Raw genomic sequence first — 22574 nt, 5'->3', positions numbered from 1 at the left:
GCTGCACCTTTCCAGCAGGAACAAGTCCCTGGGCAGAGAGGCACGTCATCTGCTGTATCCCAGCAAGAGCAATTCCTGGTGGAGGAAAGAACCTCATCTGCTCCTTTCCAGAAAAATGGCACTGCTTCCCCTGCTCCTCAACAAGAGGAGCAGGTCCCTCAGCTGAAAGCAGCAGTTTCCACATGCATTTAATCACAGATCACATTATTCAGGGGGAACAAGTCGTCTTAGTATAATAGAATGATAGAAATGCAGAGTTGGAAGGGACCTCATGGTTCATCTTCTCCAACCCCTACAATGCAGGAATCTCAGCTAAAGCATCCATGACAGATGGCCATCCAAACTGTGCTTCAAAACCTCCAAGGATGAAAAGTCCGCAGTTGAAGAGCTCTTTCCAGGGCCATCTTTAGCATATGCGCCACCGGGGTGCATAGATCCACCCAGCACCCCAAAATTTAGTTTAGCCCCCAAATTAACCTCCGCGCCATTGAACAAGGCCAACCACGCCCCGCCACTGCCCTTTGCCTGCCACAGACTCCTCGCCCAGCGCCCGCCCGCAGTGCTTCTCACATAACATTCATCGTTAAGGGGGGGGGAATGCAGCTTGTGGAATTCATAGCATGTGCTCTAGGCACGTTTTTGCGGAAATGGAAAATTAAAATCGCGTGCTGGAAGACGCCAGTACGAAGTAGTTAGTCAAAGAAAATGCCGACAACTAGCGAAAATAAGCATTGCTTTTCAAACGATTTCTGTAAACGAATTTGAACTGGAACTGATGAAATTAAAACACACCGTTGTTGGGGTGCTGGATGTTTTTTATAGATTTGTTGTTCTTCTTGTTTATATTTTTGGAAAGATGGGATCAAGTCATTAATTTATGTGGTTGCTTTTTTATTATTTTTTTAAAACAATATTTTATTAAGATTTTCCATAACGTAACAAAAAGGAAAAAGAAAAATACAAAAATAATAAAGAAAAACAATTAAAAACAATTCAATTTTTCATAACATATCTTGCATTTGCTTGTTTCCCGGACCTCCCCACACCTCCCCTCCTTGTATTCCAATTCAGTTTATTTATTCAGCAAATCCTTTCCCTCTTTACTTTATCCTTATCTTGATCTTGATATATTATACCTTTAAGTTTTCACCTGTTAACATTCCGTTTTTACATATTCCTTCGTACCGTTGTTAACTAAAAACCCCTTAACCTCAATCCAACATCATTCTAACATTCATTAATTTTATAATATTTCTGTAAATAGTCTTTAAATTTCTTCCAATCTTCCTCCACCAACTCTTCTCCCTGGTTTCGGATTCTGCCAGTCATTTCCGCCAATTCCATATAATCAATCACCTTCATCTGCCATTCTTCCAAAGTGGGTAGTTCTTGTGTCTTCCAATACTTCGCGATGAGTATTCTTGCTGCTGTTGTAGCATACATAAAGAGAGTTCTTTCCTTCTTTAACACCAATTTATGTGGTTGCTTGGGGGAGAATGGGGGCATAAAATGTACATAAAACTACATGCAACACAAAAACAAGCAGATCCATATTTGCACAGGGTCAATTAGATATTTAGGTATAATCATACCAATGGATATTACCGAATTAGTAGCATGTAATTCAAACAAAGTAATCCAGGAGTTTTCTTTTCATATTAATAGAGGGGAGTCATTTAACCTGCCCTTATGCAGAAGGGTTAATACTCTCAAACGAACATTATTCCCAGAATAAGCTATAGTGGGAGTAGAATTCCAGGTCATATAATTGGTAAATATTTCCAGAAAATGAATTTCTTAATTAGGAAATGTCTATGGGGTTCTGCAACTCCAAGAATATCCTTGATAAAAATGCAATTATTAATTAAAAAACGAGGATTTGGCATTCGAGAAGGATATTGACCAGAAGAGCAGAGGAGGGCTGTCAAATGATCAAGGCTCTGGAGACCAGGCCTTATGTGGAAGACGGCTGAAGGAGTTGGGTATGTTGTTAGAGGGGGATTTTCCACTGGGGGCAGATGACAGAGACTGACTCCATGAGACAGGTGTAAAACCAAACCAAATAAAGACTTTATTTCAAAACAACAAACAGCAAAGCTTCTGGGGTCATAAAATGTACATAAAACTATGTGCAACACAAAAACAAGCATGCTAAGCAAAATGCTTATTGTCTAGAAATTGGTAAGGAGATCTGGTTTTCGTTTTTGCCTTCCTTTCTTGTCCTTTTCCACTTGTGTGCCATGTTTTGTTTTTTAAATTGTATGTAAGCTACTCTGGGGGTCTTTTGGCTGCAAAGCAGAGTACAACTGATATAAGGAATTTAAACAATGTTTCTACCAAGAGGTTTCTCCTCTCATCTTCTGGGTGTTGTTCTTGTTTGTGTTTATAACTTATGAACGATGGGATAAAGTAAATAATTTATGTGGGTGTGGGGGGGAAGCATCTAATGGGGGCAATGGACATAAAACTATATGCATCACAATAACAAGCATGTTAAGCAAAATGCATCTAATAATGTGCAGACCAGGAGAAAAGCACACTGAAACGTTTCTTTCTTGGTAGGTATGGCAACTGCAGTCGAACTGAACAGTCCAACCAAAAGAGGCCGCATCAACCTGCACTATGGCCAAGCTGTTACCCGAAATTCCACTTCCTTTCTATCCAGGCGCCATGAAGTTGGGAGCAGCTTTTGTGAGATGATGGGAAATCTGTTAATTGATTACGGAAAGAGAACAGGATGAGAAAGATTGTTCTGCAGATAAATCTTGGGATGGTCTGCAAGATGAATAAATTGCCTAGGATGAGTTAAGAAAAAATGGCCTGGACGGTTCAAATGCTGACAGCTGCAGGAAATACCTGCTTGCAGCATTTCCCACTCAAATGCTCAAATGTGTGTTTCAGCATCTTTTTGGAACAACAACACTATAAATAAAGAGAACCTCCTTGTTCCATCCAAACTCCTCTTCCTTCTGCCTTAGAGTGCCTTCCCTTTGGCAGAGATCTCAGAGGAAACTGCAGCCATGAGGTTCCTTTACCTGAGCTTTGCTCTGGTCTTCATCTTCTTCCACGTTGTTGCAGGTAAGAGGGCACAGGGTGGGAGCATCTGCTGCAAATGCAGAAGGTCTCAGGTTGATTCCCAGGTATTTCCCTGGTCGGCAACACTTAAGACCTTCTGCCTGTCAGTGTAGACAGCTCTGAGCTTGATGGAACAACAGTCTTACTTGGCAGCTTCCTATCCTATCCAGCTGCTTAAAAAGGGGTGGGGAGGAAAGTATTTTAAAACCTATTTAATAATGAAATTGAATTTGAATACATGACTTTTGCAAAAGCAGCAATGTTCAGGATGCAGCCTTAGCAACCAGGAAATTCCATGGTGGTCATTTATATTGCTTGGAAAAGTTTGGAAAGTTAGTGTCCATGATCCCCAAGTCCTTCCTAGTTCCAGAGGTCCTGGATCTATGAAGAGTAAATATCTGATGAAGCATTCCATTGTAGACCTAACCCAGCAAGTTTCTTTGTTAAAGAATGCCCACAGTTGCCACCTCAGGACCCCATGAGCATAGCCAATGAAGAGATGGTGCCCACTGGGCAAATGGGTGGGCCTTACCCCCTCCTCACCTGGCTGGGAGCCAAGAAAGACTATAGCCAGCACAGTTGGGTGTGAGCTGAGCAAGACACATTGGCAACACTACTGGGGAGATTGCAAAAAATACCATTCTCAGAGAGGGCACAAATGTCAAGGTATTTCTGAAGCTCAGAACAGCTGTATTTCTGATTAGCAGATGTTAAAAGCAAAGGGGAAACTTCAGTGCAATGGAATGAAGGCTGACTTAGTGGCCAATTATGTGGGTCTGTGGGTGTATTATCTGCTCATTTTTCTCCCCTTCCATTAGCAATCTATAAAATTTAGGCTTGGCGGCTGTGCTGAAAAGATCTCAGGAGCAGTAATCATCATCATAATGTTATGATTTCTACACCAGCCAACTGGCTGGGTGCAGCTCAGCTTCAGGAATCAGCTGTAGTGTTTGCAGAGAAGGAGGACCGATCTGAGCCTTGCTAATGTTGGCCAATGAAATAGTAGTTAGCAGGTTGAGAGGCAGCAGAAGCCTGTAAAAGTTGGTCATCCCATTAAATACGCAGGGTTCTGGTTTGGAAAAAAAGTAGTTGTAACCCTTTTGCCCCCTTTAAACAAATTTATTTCCTTTCTCTTTTACACAGGGCAATTTGCTTGTGAACTATTAGGAGGAACTTGCGAATTCCCAGCAACTACAAACTGCACCTATGGAGAAATTACAGGGGTCTTCTGTGGCAACAACGGAACCTGCTGCAGGAGTAAGTGATATCCATTGAGTTGTGTGGGGGGGGTTTTTTGTTTTGTTTTTTTGTAAAATACATTAAAATGCAGTCAATAAATATTTATATAAACCAAAAGGTAAAGGTAAAGGACCCCTGACAGTTAAGTCCAGTCGTGAATGACTCGGGGGTAGCAGCGCTCAGCTCGCTTTACTGGCCGAGGGAGCCCTCATTTGTCCACAGACAGTTTTTCGAGGTCATGCGGCCAGGAAGACTAAGCCGCTTCTGGTGAAATCTGAGCAGTGCACGAAAACGCCGTTTACCTTCCCGCGGGAGCGGTACCTATTTATCTACTTGTACTTTGACATCAAATCAGGACTTCCCATGCCTGACAATGTAGACCAGTGAGATTCCACCATGAGCTCCCCAGCTAGCCTTGGGCAAACCACGCTTTCCGTCTCAGCCTCAATCTCCCCATCTGTACATAATAATGGGACATAATAATACTGACTTGCTGTTACAGAAGGCTCTGAATATTTATTTTTTCATTCATTCATTCATTGCTTTTATGTCCCACCTTTTCCCGAATGGAGCTCAAGGTGCCTTCTGTGGTTCTTCCTAATTTAATCCTCCCAACAACCCTGCGAGGCAGATCAGGCTAAAAGTGAGTGACTGGCCCAAGGCCACTCTGTGAGCCTTATGATGAGGCTGGATTTGAAGGCTGGTCTCCCATTTCCTAGTCCAGGACCTCAGGCTCTCATACTTGGAAGTGCTCTTCCAAGGCTCTAAACAAAACGTCTGTCCAATGAATGTTTCTGTTTTGCACAAGAAGTCCTTTCTAATAATGCCAATTTAATCCCCTCTCTTTTCCACAGATGAACCTCCATTGTGTAGACTCTCAGGAGGATTTTGCCAGGCCCCAAGGACTGAGAACTGTACCCTTGGTGAGATTACAAACATCTCCTGTGGTCCTAATGCACGCTGCTGTAGAGGTAAGTTATATTCATGACTTGGTGGTGCCACTTGTGCAAAAGTTTGCTCATTTTTAATCCTGTTTTCCTGATCTACACTCTACATCTTCACTGGGGAAAGCAGGGCTTTGCTTGTGCTAAAGAAAATAGTCACTGAACAGTTTCTGGATCAGAGTAGCTGATAATACGCTTAGGGCTTATTAATTCTATTTTTAGAAGTAAAAGGTTGGATTCAGTTTTGATGCAGCACTTCTAGGTTCTGCATCTTCTTTTAAGCATTAGAGCCTCAAGGTTTCCATCTGTGCACAGGGAATTTTGATGCCGCAGATGTTCATATGGGTGCAAACTGTGCAGGTTGCTCTTCCCATGGACAGTAAAAAATGGCGGCTCTGATCTAAGTGTCTGATCTGAGAGCCAGTGTGGTGTAGTGGTTAAGAACGGTAGTCTCATAATCTGGGGAACCAGGTTCACGTCTCCGCTCCTCCACATGCAGCTGCTGGGTGACCTTGGGCCAGTCACACTTCTTTGAAGTCTGTCAACCCCACTCACCTCACAGAATGTTTGTTGTGGGGGAGGAAGGGAAAGGAGAATGTTAGCCACTTTGAGACTCCTTAAAAAGGGAGTGAAAGGCGGGATATCAAATCCAAACTCCTCTTCTTCTTCTAACTCTCCAAAATCTTAAGACAGCGCTGAGTAAGTGAGGATGAGCCAGCAGTCTGCTGCTGCTGAAGGAACACAAATATGATTTGGCAACAAAGATTCCCACTTCATTCTGCACTCACCAGAACTCACCTGAAGTACAAAAATAATGTTGACCGGAGCATTAGTGAAATCAGGACTTCCCATGCTGGACAATCCAAGTCTGTGAGACTCCACCATGAGCTCACCAGCTGGCCTATGGATAACCATACTTTCACTCTCAGCCTCGATCTCCCCATCAGCATTATGGGACATAATAATACTGATGTGCTGTTACAGAAGGCTTTAATGTAATTCCTTCTCTTTTGCGCAGATGAATCTCTACTGTGTACACTCTCGGGAGGATTTTGCCAGGCCCCAAGGACTGCGAACTGTACCTATGAAGAGATTAGATTGATCTCCTGTGGCCCTAATGCACGCTGCTGTAGGAGTAAGTGATACCCATGAGTTGGTCCCACTCACATGTGAATGTTTGCTCATTTTTAATCCTGTTTTGCTGATCTACACTCTGCATCTTCACTGGAGGAAGCAGAAGCAGGGCTTTTCTTGTGCTAAAGGGAATAGTGGTCAATCACTTTATAAATCAGGACATATTAACCCTATTTTTAGATGTCTAAATTTGGATTCAGTGCTGATGCAGCACTTCTAGGTTCTGCATCTTCTTTTAAGCATTAGAGCCTCAAGGTTTTCCTCTGTGCACAAGGAATTTTGATACCACAGGTATTTTGTATGGGTACAAACTGTGCAGGGTGCAATTCCCATGGGCAGCAAAAACTGGTGGCTCTTATCTAACTTTCCAACTGGCCGTCTGCTGCACCACACACAATGGTGATAAAGTGCTACCTCGGGTTAAGAACTTAATTAGTTCCAGAGGTCCGTTCTTAACCTGAAACTGTTCTTAACCTGAAGCACCACTTTAGTTAATGGGGCCTCCCGCTGCTACCATGCCACCGAAGCACGATTTCTGTTCTCATCCTGAAGCAAAGTTCTTAACCTGAGGTACTATTTCTGGCTTAGCGGAGTCTGTAACCTGAAGCATATGGAACCTGAAGCATATGTAACCCAAGGTACCACTGTAGTTAATTCTGCCTTTTAGAAATACTGGAGAAATGAATTGAAAAGCAACTGCAATCTGAGGCTGGAGATGAGAAATAATTTAATAGATCTATTCTAGCCTGTGGCCAGTTCTGAACCCACGTTTTAAAAAGGAAAACGACTGATTTGACTGTCTCCTAAGTCAAGTGAAAGGAAGGGTACAAGATTTGAAAGCTGTTTGTTTTGAAGAACATTGGAGGAGCTCAGCATGTTTACCCTGGAGAAGAGAAGGTTAATTTGAGGGGGAGACATGATTGCAGCCTCTAAATATTTGCACGGCTGCCATGTGGAAGTTGTTCCAGAGGGCAGGACTAGAACCAAAGGGGTGGAAATGACAGAGAAGCAGGTTTTGAGGGACAATCTGTGAAGGATCTTGTTACTGAAGATGCTGCATTGAACAAGGGTTGTACTAGTTGATTTCCAGGTCATTTTTGGCTCTCCATCCAGCTGTTCACTCACTGAACTTTCTGCTAATAAATCACATTTTAGTAGGATTATTTTCTTCTCTAAATCTTCTTCTCTTTTTTAAAAAACCGCACAAACTAATTTTTATTTAGGAAGGTTTATTTATTACTTCAATTTTTATCCTGCTCTTCTTCCCAAAGGAGACTTGGAAACAGATTTCTCTAATCACTTCATATAGAAATATTCATATTAAACTATTTTTAATTATGTTATTTATTTGACTTATATACCACCCTTCATCAAAATCAGAACCACCATGGTGGTTCACGAGATAAACACAAAAGATAAAATCTATAAGGACAAAAAATTGAAAAGCGATGTTTGTTGCATGCCTTTTCTGATTATAAATTTCAGACCAGGGGCTGTATTCTCTTCTTTTTTACAAATTGCTATCTGTAACTCCCGGTGAACTGTTACTTTGTTTTTGTTGTTTATTTTTTGCAAAAGAGATCAAAATACAATAGATAAATAAGGTCCCTCTTACAGTAGATACATAAGGACCCTCTTAAGGTCCCTCTAAATACACCCATTCTGTCAAAAAATCATGTAATTAACCAGAGCTTCAGTCAAATTAAGACTTTCTTCTCCATGCCTGTCCATCTAAATCACTGACCATATTTCTCTCTAGGACAAGGTGTCTGTTGGGTTCTGTGCTATAGTAAGTCTAGGAAAAATTGGGGCAAGAGGAGACAAGGTGCAGGCTGCCCTCTGAGGAATACAGCTCTAAAGCTGCTCCATCAAGGAACAAGCTGAATTGGGGGCTTTATGTTGTAGCAGCAGCAGCCGAATAGAAAAACAATGTGGTGTAGGAGTCAGAGTGCTGGAGGAGGACCTGGCAGATCAGGGTTCTAGTCCCCACTTGGCCAAGAAGCTCACCTTGGGCCAGTCACTGCTTCTCAACCTAATCTACTTAACAGGGTGCTTATGAAGATAAAATGGAGCTGAGAGAATTATATGTGCATTGAGCTCCTTGGAAGAAAGGTGCAATATAAATATCAGAATCCTGCAAGATGCGGTGTCAATTTGAGGTTTCAGCCATTGTCATCACCTCCTACATCAATGGAGTGTGGGATCCTCAGGACTCCCTGGGTCTTTGTGTGGTAGAGTCCTCAGAGTCAGTGGCTGCCAGTGGCCCATCCTGACATCCAGGATGGGCCAGGGGATGTCAGCAGTGATGCTCCTCTGAGAGCTCTTCTGGGGCTGGGCCTGCATGTCCTCTTCCTTTCTGCTACAGATTCCTGAATTGCAGGGTGGGCTGAAATGTTCCATTGAGTCCTTCCAACACTACAGTTCTATGATCCTCCCTCATCTCCTGAAGGTGAGCAATCTGACCCCAGGCTCCTTAAAGTGCAATCGATTACAGATTTCCTTCTTTCTTTTATTCAGGACAATAATCAATGTAAGAGGAAATGGGGGGTTCTGCCAGGAGGAACTCACCAAATGCTGCCCATCAGGTCTAACTCTTCCTGCTTACTGTGGTTTCAATGCACAATGCTGTGCCCTTGAATGACATCAGTGAGCAGCCCACATCCATGGTTGAGAATGTCTGATGGCTACGCTGATTCTTCTGGATCTTTGCTTGTGGAAGTGGGCCTGATCAATCCATTTGTGAAGCAAGCAATGAAACAAAGATCAGTCTGTTCAGATGATCATCTAATTAAACACATATTAACCTGCAAATTTGAAATTGTATTTTTTTCATTTTTTTAAAAAAAGCATCTATGACTAAATATGACCCTCTTCCTGTGGAAGTGCATCATATCTGCCAAAGATTCCTCTTGACTGAAGTTCTCATCCCCGAGTCCCAGGAGGAGATAACTGCAGCCAGTGCTTTCCATGCACCCAGGCAGAGCCTGGGTTTCTCATCCAATTGGTTATTTGAACGTGGGTGGGATAGGCTGAACTCAACCCAGATTGGAGCCATGACCTAAGTGGAGCTGATTATTAAGGAGCCACTGCCTTGTGGGTGCCCATAGGTCACTGAGAGTGGTATTTAATGATGCTGAATGCACATCAGGTTTATTGATTTCTATGGGTGTACTCTGAGTAGGACTCGGAATTTTCTGAAGGGGTGTTTTATGGAATTTTGAGAATGAAAGAAGGAACTCAGGGAGGTGCCAGGGGGAGGTGGGACTGAACAGTTGGGATGGGCTATTGCTGCCTAGTGATCAAGATCCCAGATTCAATTATTGATCTGGCTCTTTCTTTTCAACTTTAATTTACATACATTAAATCATAACATAGCCAAGTATAATTGCAGATGCCAATTAAAATAAAATACTAACAGAAAAGGATATCTAAAGTTCAACACATAGGAACACATATCTATGCCACTTTCAATTTGTTTGTTTCTTTAGACATTTCTCTCCCAACTTTCCTCAAGGAACTCAAGGCGATGTACATCGTTTTCTCCCGTGCGCCCATGTCTCCCAGGTCTTAGACCAATACCACGCTGGTGCCGTTGCCCTTAGTTCCATAGTCACCATTACCTAAAAGGCCCTCTGCCTGCTTCCCTGTAACCTCTCCTCTCCCAATGAAGGAAACGCCAGAAGGTCCTTGGAGCTGGACCTCCATGTCCGGGCTGAATGATGAGGGTAGAGATTCTCCTTCAGGTATACTTCCACAATGGGATCATTGACTGGTTAGGAAGACTCCAAGGAGGAGAAAGAATCAGCAGTGAAAAGGAGAAACAATGTTAGAAAACCAGGTTGGGGCAGGGGGCGCTGAAATGGACTGAGGAAAGGGTATGTTTTTTGGGGGGGGGGAGGTAGTGTCGGTGGCTACCTTGAGTGCGCTCAGCTCATCCTCATGCTGCTTATAATTTTTTTCCCCTCTCCCTTTTGCTTCAACCCATGCAGAATATACCAGGGCTTGTGGGAATTGCAGTTCATGGATGATGGGAATTGTAGTCCAACAACATTCGGAGGGTCACAGATCCACTATGCCTAATGTCAAGTCAAGATTGCTTATCCATCAACAGTTCTGATTCAACTGGGACATCCCAGAATTACAGAAGCTATCCCAGTTTCTGATTGGATGTCCCGGTTTTTGTCCTGAGCTCGCTCGCCAGTCAGCTGGCTCTTGTGAGAGCTCAGCACCCAAAGACAAATGTCTTTGGTGAAAAAAAGGTGGCTGCGCTTTAGTCCATGGAAGCAGAGGAGGAGGGGGAGCTGCTGGTGATGCAGGTCAGGCTGCACCCACTGGACTCAGTTGCCATGCTTCCTCTGCCCAGTGCTGACCCCACTGGAGGAGAAGGAGACCACAACAACAGGGGGCTGAAGATGGGAAGCCCCAGCTCATTTGCCCAGGAGTATGGCACTGAAAGACACACATCCCAAGTTTAATTGGCAAAATGTTGGAGGGTATGAGATTTGGTTATCTAACCATCTATCCATGTTCCCTGTGCTAAGGCTTGGTTGTCTGGCAGAAATTCCAGTAAACTGGGCAAGCCTTGGGTGTGTCATAGTTTAGAAACACTGATGTTATGTACTGAGTTGAATAAGATCCAAAAGGCAGCAGTCTGATTGGTCCTAGAAGAATAGGATTCAGAATGCAGCAGTCTGATTGGTCCGCAGCAGCCACCCAATCCAGCTCCAGGTGGAAGTGAAACCACAACCTGATTGGCCTACAGGAGAATCCCAGAATTAGCCAATCACTTGCGGCCCATTGTGTAAATAATGTATATAAAGCAGATATTTTGGGGGAACTTTCAATCCTCGATGTTAGGATATTTCCATTTCACGTTAAAAAGGGAGCAGGCTGTTGTGTGTCACAAGCCTGCGTACGTCCTGCTCAAAGGGAGTTTCCGTTTTGTATATAGGTTTTGTTCTGGCTGTTTCCTCGACATCGAAGCAACCAATTATGTTTTTCCTTTGTTCTGACCAACGTTGAATAAAGCTGTAAATACGCTTTCCTGGGTGAATCTTCCGTTGTGGAAACTCTGCGAAAAGGGAGTGCACGAGTCCTGGAATGTGTCTGAGGCTCGTGTAGCTAATTGACTGATGCTGTTCCAATAGAAGTCTGGAGATCGTCCAGAGACAACGATAGAGGCCTGCCTGATGAGGCTGCCTGATGCTCCTGACGCCCTGGCAGTATCCCAACACTCACTACTATGAGCTGAATAAAGAGCATGAAATCCACACTCGACTCCGAGTATATTTCAACTGAACAGATCAGAAACCTGGATTCCAGAAACAGCTGAACCAACCGTTTGCCAAATTTACTTCCAGATCTTCTGTTAGAATATCCTTACTAAAAATGAAATTATCAATTAAAAACTGAGGATTTGGCATTCAAGGAATATATTGACCAGAGGAGCAGAGGAGGGCTGTCAAATGATCAAGGCTCTGGAGACGAAGCCTTATGTGGAAGATGGGTGAAGGAGCTGGGTATGTTGAGCCTGCAAATGAGGAGATTGAGAGGAGATATGATAGCCATCTTTAAATAACACAAGGGCTGTCACATTGAAGAGGGAGCAAGCTTGTTTTCTCATGCCTTGGAGGGTAGGACTCTAACCAATCGGTTCAAGTTACAAGAAAAGGGATTCTGACTTGGGGGGGGGGAATTAATGAAAAAAACATCTGTTCAACAGTGGAACGGTCTCCCTCAGGAGGTTGTGGACGCTCCTTCGTTGGAGGCTATTAAGCAGAGGTTGGGTGGCCATCTGTCTGGGATGCTTTAGCTGAGATTCCTGCATTGCAGGGGGATGGAGTAGATGACCCTCAGGGTACCTTCCAGTTCTCTGATTCTATAATTCTATCACTATATAAAGAAACCTCATTAGGTACTTTGTTTATATAACATACGGTTAGTTGGGTGATATCCTTTGGTATGGTTATACCTAGATATCTAAATATCTAAATATCATCTAAATATCTAAATATCTAAATCAGTTCCATATCCTCTGCAAATACGGAACTGATAATTCTTAGCTGAATAAATAAAGTCACCTTTACTTCCAGGAAGCAATTCCGACTTTGCCCCATTTATAGAATATCAAGAAGTTTGACCAAAATGATCTATCATTTGCATCAATCTTGGGAAAGAAGTCATGGAAAAAGGAAATGAAATTTACTGCTCCTTTTACACTTATAGAAAATCATTTTAAAATGAGGTGCAGGTGGTATGGAATGCCAAATAAACTGGCCAAGATGTATAAAAATTTGTCAAGTAAATGCTGGAAATGTAAGCAAATAGATGGCTCATTCTTCTTAACGTGGTGGACATGCAAAAAAGCTAAAGGTTTTTTTAAAAAAATAATTTTTATTGAATGATTTTATGTTACAAAAAACAATACAGCCATACTACCACTAAAAATAATTAAGAAATAAAAATTACATACATTGATATTTAGTTTGTTATTTGTTATTTACCGTCTTATTTCCTCCCAAACATTGCATACAACAACACACATATGTGCAGACACCCACACCCTCAGAGAAAATGATAATAATGAAAGTACCGTACTTTTCTCTCTATAACACACAGATTTTTTCTCCTAAAAAGTAAGGGGAAATGTCTGTGCATGTTATTGAGCGAATGTGTGGTCCCTGGAGCCGACTGGCATGAGTGCAGGGGCAAATCCACTGTTTCATTCAGAATTTCCCCCCCTTGTTTTCCTCCTCTAAAAATGATGTGCGTGTTATGTTCAGGTGCGTGTTATAGAACGAAAAATACGGTAAATATTTTTTCCCTTTTTATTTTCCAAAATCTTTTCTTCAACTTTGACTTCCTGTCAAGTCCCTTTGCATATATTTTATCTTACATTTGAATGTACACAAAACAATAAACCTTTCTATATAATTTTTCTAATACATTCTGAAAACATAATAAATCCTTAATTGTTATCCACCTCCTTTTAGTTCCTTTATCACTCGAATGCTAGCACGGAGTGAAAACTATTATTGTATTTTTGAACATATCTTCTATAACCATCCCATTTTTCTGCTAATTTTTGCTTTGGGTTTCCTCTGAGTTTACTAGTCAATTGAGCCGTCTCCACCAATTCCTGTAATTTGATTTGCCAATCTGTTATTTTTGGAGCCTCATGATCTTTCCATCCCTTGGCCACAAGTATACGAGCTGCTGTGGTTGCATACAAGAATACCTCTCTTAGATTTTTTGGGATCTCTTTATCTATAATACTTAACAGAAATGCTTCCGGTTTTTTAGTAAAAGTTATCCCCATCATCTTATTTAATTCATCGTATATTCCCCCCCCCAAAAAAAAAATCTCGATCTTTTCACACGTCCACCACATGTGGATCATGTCACCGTTATTTCCTCTACATCTCCAACAAGCATTCACCAAATTTTTATACATTCTTGATAATCTGGAAGGAGTGAGGTACCACCTATGAGCCATTTTCATCATGTTCTCTCTTATATTATACCTGGCTGTAAATTTCAAATTTACCTTCCATAACTTTTCCCAATCTTTTAGCATAACTGGACGGCCCACATCTTGGGCTCACTTTATCACTGAAGCCTTAACCTCCTCATCCATTAAAAGAAGTCTATACATTTTTGCGATTATTTTAGTTTTACCATTCAGTAATTCTCTTCAAATCTTGAAGGCTGCTTTTCAAAACCTATCTGCTTATCCTGTCTGAACATTTCATTCACCTGGAAGTAATCTAGCCAACTAGAAAAGTGATCTTTTATTTTCTCATAACTTATCAATTTTAGTTGACCCTCCTCCTCCCTTAATATTGTGTTATACGTTATCCAGTTCTCTTTGATGTTTGTTTTTTTTAACAGCGATTGCTTCTAATGGAGAGTTCCATCTTGGGGTTTTCTGTTCCAAATATCTTTTCTATTTACCCCACACCTTATATAAAGCATTTCTTATTATATGATTTGAAAAACTCCGGTGCGCCTTTATTTTCCCATAATTAAGATAGCCATGCCATCCAAAACGGGTGTCATGGCCTTCTAGATCTAAAATATCCCAATTTTTCAATAAACACCAATCTTTCAACCAGAGAAGACATGAGGCTTCGTAATATAGCTTCAAATCCGGTAACCCGAAGCCACCTCTTTCTACAGTATCTATTAATATCTTCTGCTTTACTCTTGGTCTTTTACCCTTCCACAAAAATTTAGAAATTTCTTTTTGCCACTTGTCAATACTGCTGGTCTTTCCTATAATTGGAATCGTTTGGAATAAAAAGAATAGCTTCGGTAAGACTATCATTTTAATTACCAAAATACAGCCCAGGAAGGATAAATTTAAGCTTGTCCATGTCTCCAACTGTCTTTTGATATCTTTCCAACAATTAATATAATTATCTTCATACAAGTTAATATTCTTTGGTGTTATCCATAATCCTAAATACTTGATTTTTGGGTAGATTTTAATTTGTATTATTTTTTCTAATTCTGCTTTTTCATCTGGCGACAAATTTTTAACTAATGGTTTTGTCTTGTTTAAATTCAGTTTGAACCCCGCAACTTTACCGTAGCCATATATTATTTCCAACGCCTTTGTTAAACTCTGTTTTGGTTGCTCCGTAGTTATAATTAGATCGACAGCAAATGCCCTCATTTTGTAACTTCTATTTCCCAGCACAATCCCTTTTATTTCTTTTTCCTCCCTAATTTGTTTACATAAAACTTCCAATGTTAATATAAAAATTAAGGGGGATAGTGGGCAACCTTGTCTGACCCCTTTTCTGATTTCACACTCCTGTGATAAATTTCCATTTATTATAATTTTAGCTTTTTGTTTTGAATATATTGCTTCAATCCCTTTTATATAAAGGTAAAGGGACCCCTGACCATTAGGTCCAGTCATGACTGACTCTGGGGTTGCGGCGCTTATCTCGCTTTACTGGCCGAGGGAGCCGGCGTACAGCTTCCGGGTCATGTGGCTAGCATGACTAAGCCGCTTCTGGTGAACCGGAGCAGCGCATGGAAACGCCGTTTACCTTCCCTCTGGAGCATTACCTATTTATCTACTTGCACTGTGTGCTTTCGAACTGCTGGGTTGGCAGGAACCCTTTTATATACTGCATACCAAAATCCATATGGTATAATAGACCTTTCATAAATTTCCAGGAGACCCTATCGAAAGCTTTTTCAGCATCTATGGCCATTAAGACTGCCTTCTTTTCTATTCTTAAGTCTAAATAATCTAATAAGTTTATAATGTTTCTATTGTTGCTATAAATGTGCCTCCCAGGCAAAAAGCCAGCTTGGTCATTGTGTATAATCATCTGGAAGACTTTTTTTGATCTTTCGGCTAAAATATTTGCATATAATTTATAATCATTATTTAGGAGTGCAATAGGCCTATAGTTGTTAATAAGTAGATTGTCCGTTCCCTGTTTTGGAATTAATGCAATAAGGCTGTCTTTCCATGGGTTTTGGGGAAACAATATATAATGAAGAAAATGTTGAAATGGGCTATTCCCAAAAAGCCTGAAAGTATTTATGTATAGTAGCTAGAATATCATATGCACAGAAATTGAGAGATCACAATGATGAATGTTTCTAAAGAATGGAGGCCTTTGTGGATTTAAAAAAGAAACTGTAGTCAGATGAAATTGTGGGCAGGATAAAAGCCGTGGAGAAAAAATGATAAAATAACTTTAGTTCAGAAACTTTTTGTAATAGATAAAGATGTAATGCAGTAGAAAAGGTTTGAGTAGAAACATTGCAGAAGTGGGGGTGGGAAGTCAATTTATGAAACAATGTGACTATTTGATAGGAATATCATTGTGAATATGTTTGGGGGAAATAATAAAGAATTATACTACACATAAGAGAGAATGGTCTCCACGGACACACAACAGTTCTTCAGGGTTTCTGGATGGGGAAATACCTGGGACTCAACCTGAGACCTTCTGTATTTGCAGCAGATGCTCCCCCATCTGAGCTTGAGCTGCTCTCTTATCTGCAACAACGTGGAAGAGGATGAAATCCAGAGCAAAGCTCAGGTAAAGGAACCTCATGGCTGCAGTTTCTTCTGAGCTCTCTGCCAAAGGGAAGGCACTGTAAGGCAGAAGGAAGTGGAGTTTGGATGGAACAAGGAGGTTCTCTCTACTTATAGTGTTGCCGTGCCAAAAAGATGGTGAAACACACATATATGCACCTGAGTGGAAAATGCTGCAAACAGGTATTTCCTGCAGCTGTCAGCATTTGAACCGTCCAGGCCATTTTTTCTTAACTCATCCTAGGCAATCTATTCATCTTGGAGAACTTCTTGGGATTTACCTGAAAAACATCCTTTCTCAAACAATCACAACGTGTGCTGTACTTCGGGTGCGGTTTTTCCCATTCCATATCAATTAACAGATTTCCCATCATCTCACAGAATCAGCTGCCACGTTCACGGCGCCTGGATGGAAAGGAAGCGGAATGTTGTTGAGGAGATTTGCTTTAATGCAGTCTGATGCAACCACAATTGCAGTACAGTGGTACTTTGGTTCTCAAACTTAATTCGTTCCGGAGGTCCATTACAAAACCAAGGCACGCTTTTCCATAGAAAGTAATGCAAAATGGTTTAATCCATTCCAAACTTCTAAAAACAACCCCTAAAACAGCAATTTAACGTGAATTTTACTATTTAACGAGATGGTTGATCCATAAAATGAAAGCAATAAACAATGTACAGCAGTCACACAATCAGTCAATCACACACTCAAAACGGAGCACCTTTGGCTTCTGAAAAGGCTCGGCATCCGGAACACTTACTTCCAGGGTTGCAGCATTTTGGTTCCAAGTTGTTTGAGTACAAAGGCATTTTGGAACCAAGGTACCACCGTACCTACAAAGAAAGAATCTTTTCCATTGGCTTTTCTTCTGGTCTGCAGTTTTGGATTCATTTTTGCTTAATATGTTTGCTTCTGTGATGCTTGTATTTTTATGTGCTCCTCCCCTATTTTGTGACACCTCCCCCCCCAAAAAAAAACCACACCATACAAATTAGTGGTTTTGTTCCATCATTCACAATAAATAAACAGTATCTACAGCGGTACCTGGGGTTACATACGCTTCAGGTTACATAAGCTTCAGGTTACAGACTCCGCAAACCCAGAAATAGTACCTCAGGTTAAGAACTTTCCTTCAGGATGAGAACAGAAATTGTGCTCTGGCGGCACGGCAGCAGCAGGAGGCCCCATTAGCTAAAGTGGTGCTTCAGGTTAAGAACAGTTTCAGGTTCAGAACGGACCTCCGGAATGATTTAAGTACTTAACCTGAGGTACCAATGTATTTTCTTAGTTAGTCAACAAAATCAGAAGATGTGACAAGACACCTGTTAGTAGAAACCTTATTTATTATTAAATTATTAAATTGTGGGTTTTTTTTCATTTATACCCTGTTTTTCAGGGGGGAAAGGCTCCCCAAGTGGTGTATCTGCAATCTCTTTTTTAAAAGAAATGGCACACAAGGAGGAAAGAACAGGGAGGGAAGAGGGAAACAAAAAGCAACTCAGGCATTTTCAGTTGAATGGGGGGGGGGAACCATTTGAAGCATCTGTTGTGTTGAACTCTTTCAATTGCTTTTGCTTGATTTGCACATTGCAAACAGCCGAAAGTCCTTAAATCTTGGGAGTAAACCTGATTTGCAATGGGGTTTGAATAATGTCGATTGCAACAGTTTAATTAAGACTAGAAGCATATATACTTGATGTACTTTCAGGCATTGTGACCCCTTCAGTACAAGAACAGCAGGTGCTAAAACAGATTGCAATGGCATCTCCTCCTGCTTAACATCAGGAAAAAGTTCTTGAGAAAAGGACACCTTGGCTGCACCTTCCCAGCAGGAACAAGTCCCTGGGCAGAGAGGCACGTCATCTGCTGTGTCCCAGCAAGAGCAATTCCTGGTGGAGGAAGGAACCTCATCTGTTCCTTCCCAGAAAAATGGCACTGCTTCCCCTGCTCCTCAGCTGAAAAGCAGCAGTTTCCACATGCATTTAATCACAGATCACATTATTCAGTGAGAACAAGTCATCTTAGTATAATAGAATGATAGAAATGCAGAGTTGGAGGGGACCTCATGGTTCATCTTCTCCAACCCCTGCAATGCAGTAATCTCAGCTAAAGCATCCATGACACATGGCCATCCAAACTGTGCTTCAAAACCTCCAAGGACGAAAAGTCCGCAGTTGAACAGCTCTTACCAGGGCCGTTTTTAGCATATGTCCCACCGGGGTGCAAAGATCCACTCAGCACCCCCAAATTTAGTTTAGCCCCCAAATAACCTCCGCGCCATTGAACAAGGCCAACCACGCCCCACCACTGCCCTTTGCCTGCCACAGACTCCTCGCCCAGCGCCCGCCCGCAGTGCTTCTCGCTTAACATTCATCGTTAAATGCAGCTTGTGGAATTCATACCATGTGCTCTAGGCACGTTTTTGCAGAAATGGAAAATTAAAATCGCGTGCTGGAAGACGCCAGTACGAAGTAGTTAGTCAAAGAAAATGCCGACAACTAGCAAAAATAAGCATTGCTTTTCAAACGATTTCTGTAAACGAATTTGAACTGGAACTGATGAAATTAAAACACGCCGTTGTTGGGGTGCTGGATGTTTTTTATAGATTTGTTGTTCTTCTTGTTTATATTTTTGGAAAGATGGGATCAAGTCATTAATTTATGTGGTTGCTTTTTTATTATTTTTTTAAAACAATATTGTCAGGGGTTCAGGAGCAGAGGCACAGGATAAGGAGGAAATGGAGAGTGAAGGGGAGGAGTCCGAAGGAAATGTCAGCGATGACAGCGATCCGAGGTCTCTGAGTCTTTCCAGTGAATCGGACGATTCACAGAAAGGAGCCCCCATGGTCAGGGCAAGGGGAGTGCCCAGGGGAACACCTCGGGAAGAAGGGGGCAGAGGGGACTCAGAGAGTAGCAGTTGGAAATCCGGGCCCACGTCCCCCCCCAGAGTGCAGTAGGGGGGAGGAGTCCCAGGCATCGGGATCAGGTGGCGCGCTGCCAGCGGGAGAACATGAGGCAGGATTGACCACACCTCCGTCGGGGAGTGAGGAAACGGTCATCAGGAAAGTTAAACGCGCGAGCGCGCCAAGTTCAAATGTACAGGAGGGAGGCACAGTTGGCAGCCCGGGAAGAGAGCCAGGTCCTAAAGCCCGCCGAAGAGAGCGGGAGGAGTCAGGGGGGTCATCGTCAGCCTCAGAAGAATCCAGTGAGACAGGGGCACCGGAGGGCAGCAGGACCCAGAGGAGAAAGAAGAGGTGGAGTAAAGCTAGAGTCTTAAACTGGTGTACAGGGGGCGGAGACTCAGATGGAGCTTCGCCGGTCTAAAGTCTAGACGTAGAGCTGGAGCGCTGCGGCGGGAAATGGAAACTGTACTTCAATAAAGACTTTTGTACATAAATACCAGCCAGCGTTGGTCCTCTGTGAGCTGGGACCAGGAGCCAGCCCTGACAGTAAGCTCCATCTCACGAAAGATTTTCCACCAAGAACCTCGCAACGTGAGTCTACGTAGCGAGGGGAGAGAAGTGGTGCTTTGCGAGCTCACAAGAATCAGACAAGATGACTACAGAACAGGAATGGACAGACCTGCGAAATGCTGTGGTTCAACTCAACGCAGAGGTGCGTGCCTCCAAAAAAAGGGAAGAGGAAATGGATACAGTCTGCAAGGATCTCCAAGCCAGGTTGGACATGCTTTCTAGACAAGGGCAACTGGGACCCAAACCAGAGGGCATAGGGCTGGGGAAAAGGGGAGGCAGCCTGGTATCCCATTTCGACGGGAGTTTACCACAGTACCCTAATTTCCGAGCAGACTTGCTCTTTGCGCTGAATCTGCTGGAAAAGGACTTTAGAGATGAAAGAGAAAAAGTGGGGTTTATCCTATCCCATTTGCATGGGGAAGCCAAAGCGTGGCTGAGAAATTTATGGAGAGATAATGATCCGGCGCTCCAAGATTCGGATGCGTTCATTAAAGCTATGGATTCATGCTTTTTATCAAAGATAGACATCGATATTGCCAGAAGAGACATACATGGTCTCAAACAAGGCAGAGCCAGTGTAAGGCAGTATCATGCCCGCTTTTTTGCATTAGTCCACGCGCTGGGGTGGGAGAAGAATTCTGCTCCAGTCAGAGACCTTTTCTGGGAAGGATTGAATGCAAATGTGAAAGATGAGATTGCAAGGGGAGAGAGACCTAAGACCACTCAACAAGTAGTTCAAAGGGCGCTGGAAATCGGGGTGCGTTTGGAAGAACGTCCATGGAACAGAGATGAAGGGCGTTGGGGACGTCCACCAGTGAAAGCACCTCCCCTTTTTCCCAAAGATGCAGCGCGTGCGCAATCCACACCCCCCCAAGGAGGGGGGGAGGAACCGATGGAAATTGGAGGTGCCAGGGCTCAGTCAGCTACCAGAGCCTTACCACCGGGAGCAGCCAAAACGAAGCTTCCTAGAGGGAACAGGAAGTGCTACATCTGTGACAGTGCTCAGCACATGGCGAAAGAGTGTCCCCAGAGGCTCCATAAGCACACTGCAGCCTCTGCAACAGTATCAAACACAGCTTACCAGGGAGAACCACTGCAGGGAAACGGCAGAGTCTGGCTGGAGGAAGAAGCACTGGGGTCCAGCCAGACAAGTCAGTGAAACAATCCCCAGAGATTTTGCAGCCCACAGACCCCCTCCCACCCAAACCAGTGGTTCAGCTTACAGCGTTGCTTCAACTGCCCAATGGACTCACTATGGAAGTGCCAATTACCATTGACTCTGGGAGTAACGCGGACTTTATAGGACTGGATTTCATTCAAAAGCACAAAGTAGCACTACTGCCGGCCACGCTGCCTTTGCAGGTGGTCACGGTGGATGGCAGGGAATTGCTGGGGGGGCAAGTGGTGCACCAAACGCCTCCCATGGTGATGCAACTTGGCAATCACCGAGAAGTCATCAGCTTCAATGTCACCCACCTGTCAGACACGCCTGTAGTATTGGGCATGAGTTGGCTGCACAGACACAGTCCAGCGCTGGCGTGGTACCAGCGCCAACTGACCTTCGGCTCCTCCTACTGTGCGGAAAACTGCATTCTGCCTGACCAGGAAGGGGGAGAAGATGACCCGCAGCTACAATTAGGAACGCTGCAAGCAGTGCCACTCAAGTATGCAGCGTTTTTGGAGGTTTTCTGCAAGAAAGAAGCGGACAAGCTGCCTCCCCACAGGCCCTATGACTGCAAGATTGACCTCCTGCCTGGGGCGACGCTGCCAACAGGGAAACTGTATTCCATGTCTGAAGACGAGATGCAGGAACTCAGGGAGTTCATAGACCTCAACTTGAAGCGCGGTTTCATCCGGGAGTCGAAGGCAGTGGGGGGCAGTCCTGTATTCTTTGTGAAGAAGAAGGACACGCCCCAAAAAAGACTTGTGGTAGACTTCAGAATTTTGAATTCCAGAACCAAGCCCACGGCCTTTCCCATGCCCAAAATAGACGACCTGCTGGCAACGGTGAGGAAAGGACGCGTTTTCACAAAGTTGGATCTGCGAGGGGCGTACAACTTGATCCGCATACGGGAGGGCGACGAGTGGAAGACTGCCATGTTCACGCCCCTGGGCACCTATGAATACAGAGTTATGCCCTTTGGATTACAAAATGGCTCTCACTGTTTTCAAGCCTTCATGCATCACGTACTGGCGGGTCTCCTCTACAAGAAATGCGTCTGCTTCCTGGACGACATCCTGATATTCTCAGAATCGGAGGAGACCCACGAGGGAGACGTCAAGGAAGTTCTGCAGCGACTGCAGGAGCATAGGCTGTACGCCAAGCTGGAGAAGTGCCAGTTCGACAGGAAGGAGGTAGATTTCCTGGGCTACAAGTTGTCGGACAAGGGGCTAGCCATGGACAGCGCCAAGGTTCGAGCAGTGTTGGACTGGAAGAGCCCGCGCAATCGGAAGGAGGTCCAGCGGTTTGTGGGTTTCGCCAACTTTTACCGCAAGTTCATCAAGGGGTTCGCGATGCAGACAGCGGCCATTACAGACACGCTCAGCTCCAAGAAGAAGAAATTCATCTGGACGGAGCAAGCGGAGCAGTCCTTTCAGAACCTCAAGCGTCTCTTCTCCTCCGAAGAGCAGCTACTGCACGTG

The 22574-nt window shown here is 43.3% G+C and overlaps 2 protein-coding genes across 2 annotated transcripts in view; one reads left to right on the top strand and one right to left on the bottom strand.

Annotated features, from left to right (window-relative positions):
- LOC310673733 (uncharacterized protein) overlaps window positions 1-5641 on the top strand; it is a gene marked incomplete at its 3' end in the record, with an annotated part of 95105 nt that extends 89464 nt beyond the window's left edge. The window contains exons 11-12 of the mRNA XM_083432324.1: window positions 5169-5285; window positions 5541-5641. Of these exons, the coding sequence (XP_083288450.1) occupies window positions 5169-5285; window positions 5541-5641 (218 nt within the window). The remainder of the gene's footprint in view (window positions 1-5168; window positions 5286-5540) is intronic.
- Window positions 1-22574, bottom strand: part of BLK (BLK proto-oncogene, Src family tyrosine kinase) — an 819573-nt gene that overhangs the window by 342701 nt on the left and 454298 nt on the right. The window lies entirely within an intron of this gene.

Source organism: Podarcis tiliguerta (genome assembly GCF_965153285.1).
Source record: "Podarcis tiliguerta genome assembly, chromosome: 3".
NCBI classification, from domain to species: Eukaryota; Metazoa; Chordata; class Lepidosauria; order Squamata; family Lacertidae; genus Podarcis; species Podarcis tiliguerta.
The sequence above is the reverse complement of the archived record's forward strand: the minus strand, read 5'-3'. Positions and strand labels throughout refer to the sequence as shown.